The 19,528-nt window shown below is 49.6% G+C and overlaps 1 protein-coding gene across 2 annotated transcripts in view; it reads right to left on the bottom strand.

The window, feature by feature from the left end:
• The window catches only part of sptbn2 (spectrin, beta, non-erythrocytic 2), a 249,750-nt gene that overhangs the window by 39,953 nt on the left and 190,269 nt on the right, over window positions 1–19,528 (bottom strand). For both annotated transcript variants that reach the window (XM_078200926.1, XM_078200925.1), the window contains exons 19-25: window positions 18,731–18,994; window positions 14,770–14,994; window positions 13,421–13,510; window positions 9,435–9,713; window positions 6,680–6,810; window positions 3,271–3,475; window positions 1,162–1,536 (exon numbers count right to left, since the gene is read on the bottom strand). In XM_078200926.1, coding sequence (XP_078057052.1) covers window positions 1,162–1,536; window positions 3,271–3,475; window positions 6,680–6,810; window positions 9,435–9,713; window positions 13,421–13,510; window positions 14,770–14,994; window positions 18,731–18,994 — 1,569 coding nt within the window. The remainder of the gene's footprint in view (window positions 1–1,161; window positions 1,537–3,270; window positions 3,476–6,679; window positions 6,811–9,434; window positions 9,714–13,420; window positions 13,511–14,769; window positions 14,995–18,730; window positions 18,995–19,528) is intronic.

Consider the following 19,528-nt stretch of genomic DNA (forward strand, 5'->3'; position numbering starts at 1 on the left):
ACACTACATTCTGCACTCTCTCCTTTCCTTCTCTATGAACAGTATGCTTTGTCTGTATAGCGCGCAAGAAACAATACTTTTCACTGTATACTAATGCCTGTGACAATAATAAATCAAATCAAATCAAATCCTACCTCGTATTAAGTTGATCTTTCTCTACACCCTAGCTATGACTGTAACACTACATTCTGCATCCTCTCCTTTCCAAAGAACAAACAAAGAACAAAGAACAACACAGCACAGGAACAGGCCCTTCGGCCCTCCAAGCCCGTGCCGCTCCCTGGTCCAAACTAGACCATTCTTTTGTATCCCTCCATTCCCACTCCGTTCATATGGCTATCTAGATAAGTCTTAAACGTTCCAGTGTGTCCGCCTCCACCACCTTGCCTGGCAGCGCATTCCAGGCCCCCACCACTCCCCCTGTGTAAAATATGTCCTTCTGATATCTGTGTTAAACCTCCCCCCCCTTCACCTTGAACCTATGACCCCTCGTGAACGTCACCACCGACCTGGGGAAAAGCTTCCCACCGTTCACCCGATCTATGCCTTTCATAATTTTATACACCTCTATTAAGTCTCCCCTCATCCTCCGTCTTTCCAGGGAGAACAACCCCATTTACTCAATCTCTCCTCATAACTAAGCCCCTCCATACCAGGCAACATCCTGTTAAACCTCCTCTGTACTCTCTCCAAAGCCTCCACGACTTCTGGTAGTGTGGCGACCAGAACTGGACGCAATATTCCAAATCCTTCTCTATGAACGGTATGCTTTGTCGGTATAGCGCCTGAGAAACAATACTTTTCACTGTATGTTAATACGTGTGACAATAATAAGTCAAATCAAAAATCAAATCAAAATCAAAACAAATCAAAAATCAAATCAAATCAAAAATCAAATCAAATTAAAAATCAAATCAAACATCAAATCAAATTAAAAATCAAATCAAATCAAAAATCAAATCAAATCAAATATAAATTCAAATTAAAAATCAAATCAAATCAAATTAAAAATCAAATCAAATCAAAATCAATCAAATTTAAAATCAAATCAAATCAAATGAAAAATCAAATCAAAGACCTGCCACGCCAGGAAACAGCCTGGTGGACAAGAGAGGAAAGGAAGATGAAGACCACAGAGGAAGGGAAGTTTTCCGCACTCACCTGGGTGCTCAGTGCTTGTATGTCGTGCTCATAAGTCGTGTGCATTCGGTGCATCCTCTCCACGGTCTTGAGGTCCCGTCCCACTTCCTCCGGGAGCTGCTTCTCCTTCTCCCGGATGCGGTCGAGCGTCTCCCTGGCGTCGTGGTAGAAGCTGTGCAGCTCGTACGAGGCGGCCAGCATCTGCGTGCGGGTGTCGATCAGCTCCAGCAGGTCGGCCCAGGCCTCGTTCAGCCCGTCCTTCCACTCGGCAATGGTGGCGTTCTCCGAGTGACCCAGGTCGATCTGCTCGTCCGCCATGCGGTTCACTGAGTCCACGCGCTCCTGCCCGATGTTGCTGGTGTCCCGGGCAAACTCGCGGAATTTGTCCCGCAGCATCTGCGCAAAAAAAGAACCGGAGAGAGGGGGGGAGGTTCACTTTCAGTCAGTGCGCCGACAGCTGGACTCGTTTGAGCAATACTAAATCTGGATTGGCAAAGGGACAGTTCGACACACGTTTGAACAAGATCCATCAGCTGTGTTAGCTGAGGCGTTCACCCGTTTCAATATTTAGCCGCACACTGTACAGCAACTCACGTCAAGTCACAGAATCATAGAATAGAATCCTTACAGTGTCGTAGGAGGCCATTCAGCCCATCGAGCCTGCACTGACAACAATCCCACCCAGGCCCTATCTCTGTAACCCCACGTATTTACCCTGCAAATCCAACTGACACTAAGGGGCAATTTAGCATGGCCAATCCACCTAACCTGCACATCTTTGGACACTAAGGGGCAATTTAGCATGGCCAATCCACCTAACCTGCACATCTTTGGGTACTAAGGGACAATTTAGCATGGCCAATCCACCTAACCTTCACATCTTTGGATACTAAGGGACAATTTAGTATGGCCAATCCACCTAACCTGCACATCTTTGGACACTAAGGAACAATTTAGCATGGCCAATCCACCTAACCCGCACATCTTTGAACACTAAGGGGTAATTTAGCATGGCCAATCCACCTAATCTGCACATCTTTGGACACTAAGGGGCAACTTAGCATGGCCAATCCACCTAACCTGCACATCTTTGGACACTAAGGAACAATTTAGCATGGCCAATCCACCTAACCTGCACATCTTTGGTCACTAAGGGGCAATTTAGCATGGCCAATCCACCTAACCTGCACATCTTTGAACACTAAGGGTTAATTTAGCATGGCCAATCCACCTAACCCGCATATCTTTGGACACTGAGGGGCAATTCTGGAGTGTGTGTTGGAAGCAGTTTAGCAGCAAGCTAAGAGGCAGTCTCTCTATCTCTCTCTCCCCGTTCTTCTCTTTGTTTGGTTCTGAAACTATTATCAGTTCGCTGAAGGAGGGGCTTTTTGCATTCCTGCCTTACAGAAGCTGTGTTTTGGGAAACAGATTCGACTACAACCTCTTCTGAGTTTTTTCACAAGGAATTTTCAGCATTCAGCCCAGGAGGCTGGATTCCTGTAACAAGTGGGCATTAACCTAGGCTGCATCGTGTTTATTTGGAAGGGTTTGTCCATTGGATGTTGGTTTTGGTTGGGACTCATTGGAGATATTTCCTCAAGAGTTATACATTATCGTGGTTGTTGTGTTTCTTGTTGGTAATTGTGAAAAGTTCTTGCTAATTGTCTTACTGTACATCTCAACAATATTCCTAATTAAACTTTGTTTTTGATAAAAGCTCCTCGTGGGTCAGTTGGATCACACCTGGAGTAAAACCTCTCATGCTCATCCTAGCCACATTCAACGTAAAGGGTGACAGGTCAGGCGAGCTTCAGAGAACACCTTGAACTATCCGCCCTGACTTGTAACAGTACAGGGTGCACTTGAGCCTCCAAGAATAGGCCAGCCCTGAAATTTAGAAGCAAGGTAAGAAGGAGCAAAGCATGGGACTATGTTTCTGTAGCCTTGTAAGGGAGTGAACGAGGGGGATCTTCAGAAAGGTAAGTTTCTGAGGTTAATCCTGAACACTATATGCAAGAGAGTGGTGGTGTGTGGGGGGGGGGGGGGGGGTGCGGGGGGTGGCGACAGAGGGAAATGGCTCTTCCATGGGGAATTGGCAAGAGGGGAGAATAACGTTAGCCTTTTACTCACAGTCACGTGCTCGTAATCCTGACCCAGCTCGTGGGAGCCAGCCACAATCTCCCGCTCTGCGATCCACTGTTCCAGGTCATCCACTTCCCGTTTGAGCTGGCAGAGCCGCAGCCTCTCCTGGAGCTTTTCCCGTCTTTCCTCTGCCAGGTCCTTCAGCCCAGCGTACAACTTGTCCACCTGCGACTGCCTCAGAGTAATCCGGTCACTGCGCGGTCCAAGAGACAGAAGAAAGAACATGAGGAGTTGCATCCCAGGAACTCCGGAGCAGAGGGGCGCCAATTGTTCATAAGAAGGTAAGAACCAGGAGCAGGAGTCGGCCATCTGGCCCCTCGAGCCTGCTCCGCCATTCAATAAGATCATGGCTGATCTTTTTGTGGACTCAGCTCCACTTACCCGTCCGCTCACCATAACCCTTAATTCCTTTAACTGTTCAAAGATTTATCTATCCTTGCCTTAAAAACATTCAATGAGGTAGCCTCAACTGCTTCACTGGGCAGGGAATTCCACACATTCACAACCCTTTGTGTGAAGAAGTTCCTCCTCAACTCAGTCCGAAATCTGCTCCCCCCTTATTTTGAGGCCATGCCCCCTAGTTCTAGTTTCACCCGCCAGTGGAAACAACCTCCCTGCTTCTATCTTATCTATTCCCTTCATAATCTTATTGTTTCTATAAGATCCCCCCTCATTCTTCTGAATTCCAATGAGTATAGCTCCAGTCTACTCAGTCTCTCCTCATAAGCCTCTGAACTTTGGAGTGAGCCCCTGGAGTGAGCCCCTGGAGTGAGCCCCTGGGGTGAGCCTCTGAATTCTGGAGATCAACCGAGTGAATCTCCTCTGCACCCCCTCCAGTGCCAGTATATCCTTTCTCAAGTAAGGAGACCAAAACTGTACACAGTACTCCAGGTGTGGCCTCACCAGCACCTTATGCAGCTGCTACTGTTCAGCTGTTCACAAGTCTATTTACTCCCAGGGGATGAACCAGGAATATGCCTGGAATTTTTAAAAAATTGATTCATTTTAGGGGATGTGGGATAAATTGCCCATCCCTAATTGCCTTCCATTTCAGAGGGCAGTTGAGAGTCAACCACATTGCTGTGGCTCTGGAGACACATGTAGGCCAGACCGGGGTAAGGACGGCAGATTTCCTTCCCTAAAGGGAACCAGATGGGTCTTTCCGACAATGGGTCATCAGTAGATTCTTAATTCCAGATATTTTTTATTGAATTCAAATTTCACCATCTGCCGTGGTGGGATTCGAACCCGGGTCCGCCCTGGGTCTCTGCATTACTAGTCCAATAATAATGCCACTACACCACCGCTTATACAAAGCATTAACGTTTGATTGAGGCCGGCGAGGGGGCACTCTCACCTCGGTTCTGAGGGAGTGTTAGATGTCCCAGTATATAAGCAACTGAAGGTGAGGAACCTTGTCTGGGTCCTGAAGGTTGTTAATAGAATCCAGGCCGGTTGGTGAAGGCAAAACCAACATTCGCACAGCTTTTCCTCAATATCCTTAATGAGCTTTGTTCCGTCTCATACTCCCCTCTCACATACCCAGTATCCCAGCAATCATAGAATCACAGAATCCACACAGTGCAGAAGGAGGCCATTCAGTCCATTGAGTTTGCACCAAACACAATCCACCCAGGTCCTATCTCAGATTGCCCGAACAGGCAATTAAGCATGGCCAATCCACCTAACCTGCACATCTGCACATCTTTGGACACTAAAGGGCAATTTAGCATGGCCAATCCATGTAACCTACACATCTTTGGACACTCAAGGGCAATTTAGCATGGCCAATCCACCTAACCTGCACATCTTTGTACAATAAGGGGCAATTTAGCATGGCCAATCCATCTAACCTGCTCATCTTTGGACACTAAGGGGCAATTTAGCATGGCCAATCCACCTGACCGACACATCTTTGGACACGAAGGGGATATTTAACATGGCCAAAACACCTAACGTGTACATCTTTGGACACTAAGGGGAAATTTAGCATGGCCAATCCTCGAACCTACACATCTTTGTACACTAAGGGGCAATTTATCATGGCCAATCCATCGAACCGACACATCTTTGGACACTAAGGGGAAATTTAGCATGGCCAATCCCCCGAACCTACACATCTTTGTACATTAAGGGGCAATTTAGCATGGCCAATCCACCTAACCCGCACATCTTTGGACACTAAGGGGCAATTTAGCATGGCCAATCCACCTAGCCTACACATCTTTGGACACTAATGGGAAATTTGGCATGGCCAACCCACCTAACCTACACATCTTTGGACACTAATGGGAAATTTGGCATGGCCAACCCACCTAACCTACACATCTTTGGACACTAATGGGAAATTTGGCATGGCCAACCCACCTAACCTACACATCTTTGGACACTAATGGGAAATTTGGCATGGCCAACCCACCTAACCTACACATCTTTGGACACTCATGGGAAATTTGGCATGGCCAATCCACCTAACCAGCACATCTTTTGGACTGTGTGAGGAAACCGGAGCACCCGGAGGAAACCCACGCAGACACGGGAAGAACATGCAGACTCCGCACAGACAGTGACCCAAGCCGGGAATCGAACCCGGGTCCCTGGCACTGTGAGGCAGCAGTGCTAACCCACTGTGCCACCGCCCCCTATTTATATGTCATCAAAGTACTTAAGTAAACACAAGTGTATCTTAACAATTTAATTTATGTACCATTAACACAGGTCAGTGGGTCCGTGCACATTGTGGGACCTATCCTGTAGGTAACCGCGAGAGACATAGGATCCCTACAGTACAGAAGGAGGCCATTCGGCCCACCGAGTCTGCACCGACCACAATCCACCCAGGCCCCTATCTCAGATTGCCTTATGGGGCAATTTAGCCTGGCCAATCCACCTAACCCGCACATCTTTCGGACTGTGGTAGGAAACCGGAGCACCCGGAGGAAACCCACGCAGACACGGGGAGAGAATGTGCAAACTTCACACAGACAGCGACCCAAGCCGGGTCCCTGGGGCGATGAGGCACTGTGCCACTGTGCTGCCACAAGACAGGAAACTGCAAAACCCTTGTTTCCGCCCCATCCTCCCAGAGAGGGAAATAGATCCAGGGTAACGGTCCCGCAAAAGCGTGCGAAACATGGGCGGGACTCACACCCGATGGGCACTGCGCAGATGAATCGGAAGTAACTACCCAAAGAACAAAGAACAGTACAGCACAGGAACTGGCCCTTCGGCCCACCAAGCCTGCACCGTTCACGTTGTCCTGTCCAGACCAACGGCCTGTATTCCCCGTCTGGTCATGTGCCTATCCAGAAAAGTCTTAAATGTGGCTAACGTGTCTGCCTCCACCACCTCACTTGGCAGCGCATTCCGAGTGCTACTGCAGGATCTTGGCACTGACCTCTCAGGATGGCTGTTTGTCACTAGGTTCCTGCTCAGGTTGGAGAGTTGGTGGATGGTCTGCGCATAGTCCTCCAGCGACTGCTCCACCACCTGGTGTTTCTTCACCATCGCCATTGCACTCTGCTCGTCCTTTTCAAACACAACAAGGTAGTGAAACAGAGCAGGATACTTCACAAATACAACGCCCAATCCATCATGCAAACCAGCCTCCCATCCATTGACTCTGTCTGCACTTCCCGCTGCCTCGGGGGAAAAGCAGCCGGCATAATCAAGGACCCCGACGCACCCCCCGGACACTCTCTCTTCCGTCGGGAAAAAGAGACAAAAGTCTGAGGTAACGTACCACCCGATTCAAGAACAGCTTCTTCCCTGCTCCGACTCAAGAACAGCTTCTTCCCTGCTCCGACTCAAGAACAGCTTCTTCCCTGCTGCTGCCAGACTTTTGAATGGACCTGCCTCGCATTAAGTTGATCTTTCTCTACACCCGAGCTATAACTGTAACACTACATTCTGCGCTCTCTCCTTTCCTTCTCTATGAATGGTATGCTTTGTCTGTATCGCGCGTAAGAAACAATACTTTTCACTGTATACCAATACACATGACAATAATAAATCAAATCAAAATCAGTGAAGAAGTTCGCACGCACCTGGTGTGTCCGACACACCAACTGAAATGGGCATGGGGGTGGTGAGGGAGGGTGGGGGGTGCAGGGAAGTGTAAAACAACTCTCAATGCTGCAAAACTGTAAATAGATTTCTGTATTCGGTGCTTTATTAGCATCCTACTTTTCCTGAGATATTGTCAGATGCGCCTGGGCACAACCTCAGACTAAAGGGACGCTCCTTTAAAACAGAGATGAGGAGGAATTTCTTCAGCCAGAGAGTGGTGAATCTGTGGAACTCTTTGCCGCAGAAGGCTGTGGAGGCCGGGTCATTGAGTGTCTTTAAGACAGAGATGGATAGATTCTTGATTAATAAGGGGATCAGAGGTTATGGGGGAAAAGGCAGGAGAATGGGGATGAGAACAATGATGTGGAGATGCCGGCGTTGGACTGGGGTAAACACAGTAAGAAGTTTAACACCAGGTTAAAGTCCAACAGGTTTATTTGGTAGCAAAAGCCACACAAGCTTTCGGAGCTGCAAGCCCCTTCTTCAGGTGAGTGGCTCACCTGAAGAAGGGGCTTAGAGCCTCGAAAGCTTGTGTGGCTTTTGCTACCAAATAAACCTGTTGGACTTTAACCTGGTGTTGTTAAACTTCTTACGATGAGAACAATGCCAGCCATGATTGAATGGCGGAGCAGACTCGATGGGCCGAGTGGCCTCATTCTGCTCCTATGTCTTATGGTTTCTCTGCAGTAACAGCATTGCTTCGCTTGGAGCAGATGAGAGATATTTTCAAAATTCAGGACAGGGATTTTTCAACCAGGACGAAGGCAGTATCTGCAGGGCAAATCCCAAATGTATTCCAGGAGATTCTTTAGAGTATGTCAATATTTTTGGGGTGATCATGGAATCCCCACAGTACAGGAGAAGCTCATTCGGCCCAGCGGGTCTGCACTGACTCTCCAACAGAGCATCTTACCCAGAACCACTCCCCACCCTCGACTAACCCGATGCATTTAGCATGGCCAATCCACCTTAACTGCACATCTTTGGACACGAAGGGGCAATTTAGCATGGCCAATCCACCTAACCTGCACATCTTTGGATACTAAGGGGCAATTTGGCATGGCCAATCCACCTAACCTGCACATCTTTGGACACTAAGGGGCAATTTAGCATGGTCAATCCACCTAACCTGCACATCTTTGGATACTAAGGGGCAATTTAGCATGGCCAATCCACCTAACCTGCACATCTTTGGACACCAAGGGATAATTTAACATGGCCAATCCCCCTGACATGCAAATGTTTGGACACTAAGGGGCAATTTAGCATAGCCAATCCACCTAACCTGCACATCTTTGGACACTAAGGGGCAATTCACACAGAGGGTGGTGAGTGTCTGGAACGAGCTGCCAGAGATAGTAGCAGAGGCAGGTACAATTTTGACTTTTAAAAAAGGTTTAGACAGTTACATGTGTAAGATGGGTGTCGAGGGATATGGGCCAAATGCGGGCAACTGAGACTAGCTTAGGGGTCTAAAAATAAAGGGCGGCATGGATAAGTTGGGCCGAAGGGCCCGTTTCCATGCTGTAAACCTCTATGACTCTAATTTAGCATGGCCAATCCACCTAACCTCCACACCTTTGGACTGTGGGAGGAAACCGGAGCACCCGGAGGAAACCCACGCAGACACGGGGAGAACGTGCAGACTCCGCACAGTCACCCAAGACTGAAATCAAACCCGGGTTTAGTTTTAGTTTAGTCTATTTATTAGTGTCACAAGTAAGGCTTACATTGACACTGCAATGAAGTTACTGTGAAAATCCCCCAGTCGCCACACTCCTGTTCGGGTTACACTGAGGGAGAATTTAGCACCCTAACCAGCACGTCTTTCGGACTGTGGGAGGAAACCGGAGCACCCGGAGGAAACCCACGCAGACACGGGGAGAATGTGCAGACTCCGCACAGAGAGTGACCCAAGCCGGGAATCGGACCCAGTGCTAACCCACTGTGCCACCCCAAGCTCAAACAGCATTTTGTTTTTTAAAAAGACGCCTCTCCCCGCCAAAAAAACGTTACAGCTTTTCCCCCCCCCCCCCCCCAGAAACGTTCCTCCGCCTTTAACCAATGCGGTGACTTTGTCTCACCTTCGCTCTCTCTTCCGACATCATGTGAAGCTCCTGTTCACCCATCCAGGCCTCTGCTTCCGCCGCGTCGAAGTAGAATTGCTGCGCCTTGTGAGACTCCTGCAGGCGGCCGTTGCGCCTGTCGGTCTCCTCGATCAGTTCCTTCCACATGCCCTGCAGGTCTCCCAGACGGGCCCGCAGCACCTCAGAGTCGATGCGGCCCACCTTGGACATGGTCTCCCCCCGATCGGCAATGTCATCTATCCGAGGCTGGTGGCCCTGGATCTCCTTCTGCAGGGTCTGAACGACAACAAAGAAATGATAACCCATGTCTTCACTTTCATTGTTATCTTCAGCAGATGCACACTGCAACACACTGAAGCCGAGTGCTCCAACCCACTCACCATGTCCTTTCTAGCTGAGGGGCAGTCGTAGACAAATGTACTGAAAAATGCCCCAGTAGCCCAGTTGTCCACCCTGACCTTGCCGACTCTTATAGAATCATAGAATCCCTGCAGTGCAGAAGGAGGCCATCCGGCCCATCGGGTCTGCACTGACTCGCCGACACAGCATCTTCGCCAGGCCCTATCCTCGTAACCCCACATCTTTACCCCGCTAATTCCCCTATCCTACACATCTTGGGACACTAAGGGGCAATTTAGCATGGCCAATCCACCAAACCCGCACATCTTTGGACACTAAGGGGCAATTTAGCATGGCCAATCCACCAAACCCGCACATCTTTGGACACTAAGGGGCAATTTAGCATGGCCAATCCACCTAACCCGCACATCTTTGGACACTAAGGGGCAATTTAGCACGGCCAATCCACCTAACCTACACATCTTTGGACACTAAGGGGCAATTTAGCATGGCCAATCCATCTAAACCGCACATCTTGGGACACTAAGGGGCAATTTAGCATGGCCAATCCACCTAACCCGCACATCTTTGGACACTAAGGGGCAATTTAGCATGGCCAATCCACCTAACCCGCACATCTTTGGACACTAAGGGGCAATTTAGCATGGCCAATCCACCTAACCTACACATCTTTGGACACTAAGGGGCAATTTAGCATGGCCAATCCACCTAACCTACACATCTTTGGACACTAAGGGGCAATTTAGCATGGCCAATACACCTAACCCGCACATCTTTGGACACTAAGGGACAAATTTAGCATAACCAATCCACCTAAACCACACATCTCGGGATGCTGAAGGGCAATTTAGAATGGCCAATCCCCCTAACCTACACATCTTGGGACACCAAGGGGCAATTTAGCATGGCCAATCCATCTAAGCTGCACATTTTGGTACATAAAGGGGCGATTTAGAATGGCCAAGCTCCCTAACCTACACATCTTGGGACACTAAGGGGCAATTTAAAATGGCCAATCCCCCTAACCTACACATCTTTGGCGGCACGGTGGCACAGTGGTTAGCACTGCTGCTTCACAGCTCCAAGGACCTGGGTTCGATTCCCGGCTTGGGTCACTGTCTGTGTGGAGTCTGCACGTTCTCCCCCGTGTCTGCGTGGGTTTCCTCCGGGTGCTCCGGTTTCCTCCCACAGTCCAAAGATGAGCAGGTTAGGTTGATTGGCCATGCTAAAATTGTCCCTTAGTGTCCTGAGATGCGTAGATTAGAGGGATTAGCGGGTAAAATATGTAGGAATATGGGGGTCGGGCCTGGGTGGGACTGTGGTCGGTGCAGACTCGATGGGCCAAATGGCCTCTTTCTGCACTGTAGGGTTTCTATGATTCTATGATCTTGGGACACCAAGGGGCAATTTAGCACGGCCAATCCATCTAAACTGCACATTTTGGGACATAAAGGGGCGATTTAGAATGGCCAAGCTCCCGAACCTACACATCTTAGGACACCAAGGGGCAATTTAGCATGGCCAATCCACCTAACCTGTACATCTTTGGACACTGAGGGGCAATTTAGCATGGCCAATTCTCTCTAACCTGCACATCTTTGGTGTGTGGGAGGAAACTGGAGCACCCAGAGGAAACCCATGAAGACACGGGGAGAATGTGCACATTCCATACAGTCACCCAAGGCTGGAATTGAACCTGGGTCCCTGGCACTGTGAGGCAGCAGTGCCAATCATAGTGCCACCCACTGGCTATAGCTGATAGGCTACAGTTTTAATGCAACACTCACTGACTTGTAGATTCATGGGAGCTTAGACAAGAGCTGGATTTTTCTCTCCCTTACTGAGAGGGTGGGTCAGAGACCTTCATGTTCTGATCTCTTTATATTTCCCATTACAACTGAACAGATCAAGGACCAGATCTGGCAACACGCGACAAGACGCTTTTAATTTTCTTTTGTATTCATTCTCGAGATGTGGGAGTTGCTGCCTGACTGGCGTTCATCATTCACCTCTAGTTACCCGAGAGATGGCAGTTGTGGCTTTGGCGAGCTATGGCTTTTATGATGAACTGCCGCCATTTATCCAGCGAAGGTTTATCACAGCAGGGCTAAGACAGAGGGTTCCAGGATGCTAGGAGGACGCAGGATGACTTGTTCAGGCTGACTGAGTGGGCAAACACTTGGCCAATACAATATAATGTGGATAAAAGCAACCGGCATAATCAAGAACCCCACGCACCCCCGGACATTCTCTCTTCCACCTTCTTCCGTCGGGGAAAAGAATGCAAAAGTCTGAGGTCACGTACCGACCAACTCAAGAACAGCTTCTTCCCTGCTGCTGTCAGACTTTTGAATGGATCTACCTCGCATTAAGTTGATCTTTCTCTACACCCTAAGCTATGACTGTAACACTACACTCTGCACCCTCTCCTTTCCTTCTCTATGAACGGCATGCTTTATCTGTGTAGCACGCAAGAAACAATACTTTTCACTGTATCCCAATACATGTGACAATAATAAATCAAATCAAATCAAAACAAACCCTCCTTTCCTTCTCCCTTATGTACTCTATAAACAATACTTTTGAATGGAACTACCTTGCACTAAGTTGATCTTTCTCTACACCCTAGCTATGACTGTAACACTACATTCCGCACCCTTCTCCTTTCCTTCTCTATGAACGGTATGCTTTGTCTGTACAGCGCGCAAGAAACGATACTTTTCATTGTATCCCAATACATGTGACAATAATAAATCAAATCAAGTCAAATATACCGGTTGTAAAAATTGTAATTAAGTCCTGGTCCGCCCCATGCCGACACAACAGTCAAGAAAGCCCCACCAACACCTCTACTTTCTCAGAAGACTAAGGAAACTTGGCATGTCCGCTACGACTCTCACCAACTTTTACAGATGCGCCATAGAAAGCATTCTTTCTGGTTGTGTCACAGCTTGGTATGGGGCTCCTGCTCTGCCCCAAGACCGCAAGAACGATATGCTTTGTCTGCACAGGGCGCAAGAAACAACACTGCATCCCAATACATACGACAATAATAACAAATCGAATCCAAGGTTCTACAGCGGGACTTGTACCCGTCATGGTTGGTGGAACTGTTCAAATCATAGAAATCATAGAAACTATACAGTGCAGAAGGAGGCCATTTGGCCCATCGAGTCTGCACCGACCACAATCCCACCCAGGCCCTACCCCCCACATATTTACCCGCTAATCCCTCTAACCTACGCATCTCACGACTCTACGGGGCAACTTTTAACCTGGCCAATCGACCTAACCCGCACATCTTTGGAGTGTGGGAGGAAACCGGAGCACCCGGAGGAAACCCACGCAGACACGGGGGGGGAGAACGTGCAGACTCCACGCAGACAGTGACCCGAGCCGGGAATCGAACCCGGGTCCCTGGAGCTGTGAAGCAGCAGTGCTAACCCACTGTGCCACCGTGCCGCCCTTGCGGCAATGTACCAATGCGAGGTACATTGTGACTATCATTCAATAGTCTGTAACACATGGATCGGAGCAGCTGCTTAGCCAGTCCTTTATCACCCGGTTAACGCTGGAGTGTGCAGACAAGTCTATACACGGCTTATCTCCGATTCCCGTCTCACCTGGTTCTTTTTACTGAGTAGCTGTACAGTTGGCAAGTTGTTGCCGTGGTCCGTTGAGGTTGCCAGTGGCATCCGTTCATTTACCCACAGCTAGAGAGATAAAGAAATGAGATCAGAACAATTGACTGAGTGTTAACTATTCACTGGGTTCAAAAGACACGAGAGACATTGTGAAAACAATTAAAAACAGGTCTAATTTTCCGTCCCCACCCCCTCCCTCCAAAGTGCTGTTGCAGTAGAATTGGTAGCGTGAAAATAAAATTCTCCCTCGTGCTGTCAACAAATAAATGCTTCACTGCAACCAAAAAGGGGATTCCGGGGATGAAAGGGTTTAAGTTTATTTATTAGTGTCACAAGTAAGGCTTACATTAACACTGCAATGAAGCTACTGTGAAAATCCCCCAGTCGCCTACACTGTTCGGGTTACACTGAGGGAGAATTTAGCACCCTAACCAGCACGTCTCTCGGACTGTGGGAGGAAACCGGAGCGACCCGGAGGAAACCCACGCAGACACCGGGGGGAGAACGTGCAGACTCCGCACAGACAGTGACCCGAGCCGGGAATCGAACCCGGGTCCCTGGCGCTGTGAGGCAGCAGCGCTAATCCGCTGCGCCACCGTTGGCGTACGAGGAGGGGTTAAACAGTTTGGGTTTGTACTCGCTGGAGTTTGGAAGGATGAGGGGGATCTGATCGAGGGATATAAAAGGGATTGATAAAGTAAATGTGGACCGAATGTTTCCTCTTGTGAGGCAATCCAGAACAAGAGGTCACAGGGTACAGGCTGAGAGGCGGTAGATTTCAAACTGAGATGAGGAAAGATAGAAACCCTACAGTGCAGAAGGAGGCCATTCGGCCCATCGAGTCTGCGCCGACCACAATCCCGCCCAGGCCCTACCCCCACACATTTTACCCGCTAATCCCTCTAACCTACGCATCCCAGGACTCTAAGGGACAATTTTTAACCTGGCCAATCGACCTAACCCGCACATCTTTGGACTGTGGGAGGAAACCGGAGCACCCGGAGGAAACCCACGCAGACACGAGGAGAATGTGCAAACTCCACACAGACAGTGACCCGAGCCGGGAATCGAACCCGGGACCCTGGAGCTGTGAAGCAGCAGTGCTAACCCACTGTGCTACCGTGCCGCCCCAAAGGGACTACTTCTCGCAGAGGGTGGTGAATTTGTGGAACTCGCTGCCCCAGAGCGCAGGGGAGTCTGAATCGTTGAATGGCTTCAAGAAGGAGATAGACATACTTCTAATAAAAAAGGGATAAGGTGATATGGGTGGACAACTAGAAATGAGTGGGATTGCCTCCTGAAGTTAAAATATTAAGGAGAGTACTTACAATTTCATCCTCCAAATCCCTGTTGAACTGATGGCCTTCCTTGGAAGCCATGAGATTCCTGCGCCTCTCTTCGATCGGTTTCAGCAGTTCCTGGAAGCGTCCCTCCACCCTCTTCTGCTTGGAGTCCACCTCCACGATGTTGGTGTCCTCCTGGCCCAGCGCCTGTGCCTGAAGCTTCAACTCCTCCACCTCCTTCTGACGGACTTTCATCTGATTCTCCAGCATCTTCAAGGGACGTGACAAGGGGGAAAACCCAATTAGCAATTCAGGATCAAGAAAGGAAAATGGGGGGACGGGGGCAAAGAAAGCCTCTCAACCCAGCTGCGGAATGTATTAATGGGAACAGTTCTGATGCTGCACAGGGTTTAAAGTTTATTTATTCGTGTCACAAGTAGGCTTACATTAACACTGCAATCATAGAATAGAATCATGGAATCCTACAGGGCAGAAGGAGGCCATTCGGCCCATCGAGTCTGCCCCGACCACAATCCCACCCAAGCCCGATCCCCATTATCCCATGCATTTACCCCTAGCTCGTCTACTAAGGGGCAATTGAGCATGGCCAATCCACCTAACCATTGAAGTTACTGTGAAAAATCCCCCAGTCGCCCACACTCCGGCGCCTGTTCGGGTTACACTGAGGGAGAATTTAGCACCCTAACCAGCACGTCTTTCGGACTGTGGGAGGAAACCGGAGCACCCGGAGGGAAACCCACGCAGACACGGGGGGGAGAACGTGGAAACTCCGCACAGACAGTGACCCGAGCCGGGAATCGAACCCGGGTCCCTGGCGCTGTGAGGCAGCAGTGCTAACCCACCGTGCCGCCCCTTAGGCAGGGAGGGGGGGACAATGTGACAAAGTTGGGTTTAAAGGTCATGGCAAATATGGGGTGGGGTTAAGCTCAGGAAAAAGGGATGTGATTATTTGAGTCTAACGTTGTTGACACAAACATGGTGCAGCTCCAGGGCAGAACTGATGTTCATGTTTCTCAGCTCAGTGCTAGGAACTTGGTAAACCTTCAGCTGGTTATTGCTAAGCCCGCACTTTCAAAATATAACCTGAATCAGGATATGTCGTTTCACTGTTGAATATTTCGGATTCTCCACCATCAAGGAACATCTGACGATTTTTTAACACTTCATGATCCAGCACGACAATGTGGCCAGATTCAACGAGAATCATCGAATCCGTACAGTGCAGGAAGAGGCCATTCGGCCCATCGAGTCTGCACCGACCACAATCCCACCCAGGCCCTATCCCTGTAACCCCACATATTTACCCCGCTAATCCCTCTAACCTACACATCCCGGGACACTAAGGGGCAATTTAGAAGGGCCAATCCACCTAACCTGCACATCTTTGGACACCAATGGGCAATTTACCATGGCCAATCCACCTAACCTGCACATCTTTGGACACCAACGGGCAATTTACCATGGCCAATCCACCTAACCTGCACATCTTTGGACACGAAGGGCCAATTTAGCAATGGCCAATCCACCTAACCTACACATCTTTGGACTGTGGGAGGAAACCCACACAGACACGGGGAGAGCGTGCAGACTCCGCACAGACAGTGACCCGAGCTGGGAATCGAACCCGGGTCCCTGCCGCTGTGAGGCAGCAGTGCCAACCCACTGTGCCACCGTGTCGATTTCAAGAAGAAATTACTCACCTGATGAAGGAGCGGCGCTCCGAAAGCCTGTGATTCCAAATAAACCTGTTGGACTTTAACCTGGTGTGGTGAGACTTCTTACTGCGCCCACCCCAGTCCAACACCGGCATCTCCATATCAAGAAGGAATTAGATATCGCTCTTGGGGCTAAAGGGATTGAGGGACATGGGGGGGTAAGGGGAGGGATCAGGATATAGAATTTGATGATCAGCCATGATCAAAATGAATGGTGCAGCAGGCTTGAAGGGCCGAATGGCCTCCTCCTGCTTCTAGTTTCTAAAAGTGGGAGATAGGAACATGGGGGCATTAAATGTGTTTGTCTATTTGCTCACATGGGGGGGGCGGGGTTGGGACTGCCAAGATAAAGTTTATTTATTAGTCACAAGTAGGCTAACATTAACACTGCAATGAAGTTACTGTGAAAATCCCCGAGAACTGAGCACAGTACTCCACTTGGAGTACTGTGCTCAGTTCTGGTCGCCTCATTACAGGAAGGATGTGGAAATGATTGAGAGGAGATTTACAAGGATGTTGCCTGGATTGAGTGGCATGCCTTATGAGGATAGGCTGAGGGAGCTTGGTCTTTTCTCCTTGGTGGAAGGGTCTTTTTCCGGCTGGAGGCCTGTGACTAGTGGTGTTCCGCAGGGCTCTGTATTGGGACCTCTGCTGTTTGTGATTTATATAAATGATCTGGAAGAAGGTGTAACTGGGGTGATCAGTAAGTTTGCGGACGACACAAAATTGGCAGGACTTGCAGATAGTGAGGAGCATTGTCAGAAGCTACAGAAGGATATAGATAGGCTGGAAATTTGGGCAAAGAAATGGCAGATGGAGTTCAATCCTGATAAATGCGAAGTGATGCATTTTGGTAGAAATAATGTAGGGAGGAGCTATACGATAAATGGCAGAACCATAAAGGGTGTAGATACGCAGAGGGACCTGGGTGTGCAAGTCCACAGATCCTTGAAGGTGACGTCACAGGTGGAGAAGGTGGTGAAGAAGGCATATGGCATGCTTGCCTTTATAGGACGGGGCATAGAGTATAAAAGTTGGGGTCTGATGTTGCAGATGTATAGAACGTTGGTTCGGCCGCATTTGGAATACTGCGCCCAGTTCTGGTTGCCACACTACCAGAAGGACGTGGAGGCTTTGGAGAGAGTACAGAGGAGGTTTACCAGGATGTTGCCTGGTATGGAGGGGCTTAGTTATGAGGAGAGATTGGGTAAACTGGGGTTGTTCTCCCTGGAAAGACGGAGGATGAGGGGAGACTTAATAGAGGTGTATAAAATTATGAAAGGCATAGATAGGGTGAACGGTGGGAAGCTTTTCCCCAGGTCGGTGGTGACGTTCACGAGGGGTCATAGGTTCAAGGTGAAGGGGGGGAGGTTTAACACAGATATCAGAAGGACATATTTTACACAGAGGGTGGTGGGGGCCTGGAATGCGCTGCCAGGCAAGGTGGTGGAGGCGGACACACTGGGAACGTTTAAGACTTATCTAGACAGCCATATGAACGGAGTGGGAATGGAGGGATACAAAAGAACGGTCTAGTTTGGACCAGGGAGCGGCACGGGCTTGGAGGGCCGAAGGGCCTGTTCCTGTGCTGTATTGTTCTTTGTTGTTCTTTGTTCTTTGGAGAGACGTAGGATGAGAGGAGACCTAATAGAGGTGTATAAGATGTTGAGAGGCATAGATCGGGTGGACTCTCAGAGGCTTTTTCCCAGGGTGGAAGTGGCTGCTACGAGAGGACACAGGTTTATGGTGCTGGGGGGTAGGTACAGGGGAAATGTTAGGGGTAAGTTTTTCACACAGAGGGTGGTGGACGAGTGGAATCGGCTGCCGTCAGTGGTGGTGGAGGCAAACTCTTTTAAGAGACTCCTGGATGAGTACATGGGACCTAATAGGATGGAGGGTTATAGGTAGGCCTAGAAGGTAGGGATATGTTCGGCACAACTTGTGGGGCCGAAGGGCCTGTTTTGTGCTGTCGTTTTTCTATGTCTCTCGTCGCCAAACATCCGACACCTGTTCGGTTACACGAAAGGACAATTTATCACGGCCCAACGCACCCTAACCCAGCACGTCTTTGGACTGTGGGAGGAAACCGGAGCACCCGGAGGAAACCCACGCAGACACGGGGAGAATGTGCAGACTCCGCACAGACAGCGACCCGAGGCCGGGAATCGAACCCGGTGTCCCTGGCGCTGTGAGGCAGCCGTGCTGACCCACTGTGCCGCCCCATGGGCATGTTTCCATGTTCAGGAGACAATCTGTAGCACCCTTCATACCTGCTGTTTCTTCAATAGGATGCTGACGCTGGTCAGATCCTTGCCGTGATCGTCTGACTGCAGCTGCCCATCCAGGTTATTGAGCCAGGTGTCCAGGTCTGCGCAGCTCTGCGTGAACAGCTCTGTCCGGTTGGCGTCAAACAGGCACTGAGCTTTGGTCTTGGTGGTGGACTCCAGGTCATCCCAGAGTCTGTGCAGGTAACTGAGTTTCTCCTCCACAATGTCTTCCGTGTCGGGCTTCTCAGATATCAGCTGCTTCCCGTCCTGCGCGACAATGGTAGAATAATTCACACACAACACCAGTTAGTGGTTCAATGATCGCTTCACCAGCTGTCACATTAACGCGTCAGTGGGTGGCCAGCCTCTCTGGCGAAAGGCAGCGCGTGTAACTGAGCTGCTCCGCGTGGAGTTGAGGTTTGCAGTCCAGGAGTCGCACTTGGCCTCAGCACCTGCCGGGCTAACCGGGGAACGGACAAAATAAGAACAGCCAGGCTCCCCACTCCTGAGCACCCAATGGTGACCGCTGCGAGAAGCGCCTCAATCACAGGGTTATAAAATCCCAACTGTGCAGAAGGAGGCCATTCGGCCCATCGAGCCTGCACCGACAACAATCCCACCCAGGCCCTATCCCCGTAACCCCACGTATTTACCCTGCTAATGCCCTAACGCAAAGGGGCAATTTAGCATGGCCAATCCACCTAACGCGCACATCTTTGGACACTAAGGGGCAATTTAGCATGGCCAATCCACCTAACCCGCACACCTTTGGACACTAAGGGGCAATTTAGCATGGCCAAT

Source organism: Mustelus asterias, chromosome 33 (genome assembly GCF_964213995.1).
Source record: "Mustelus asterias chromosome 33, sMusAst1.hap1.1, whole genome shotgun sequence".
Classification (NCBI taxonomy): domain Eukaryota; kingdom Metazoa; phylum Chordata; class Chondrichthyes; order Carcharhiniformes; family Triakidae; genus Mustelus; species Mustelus asterias.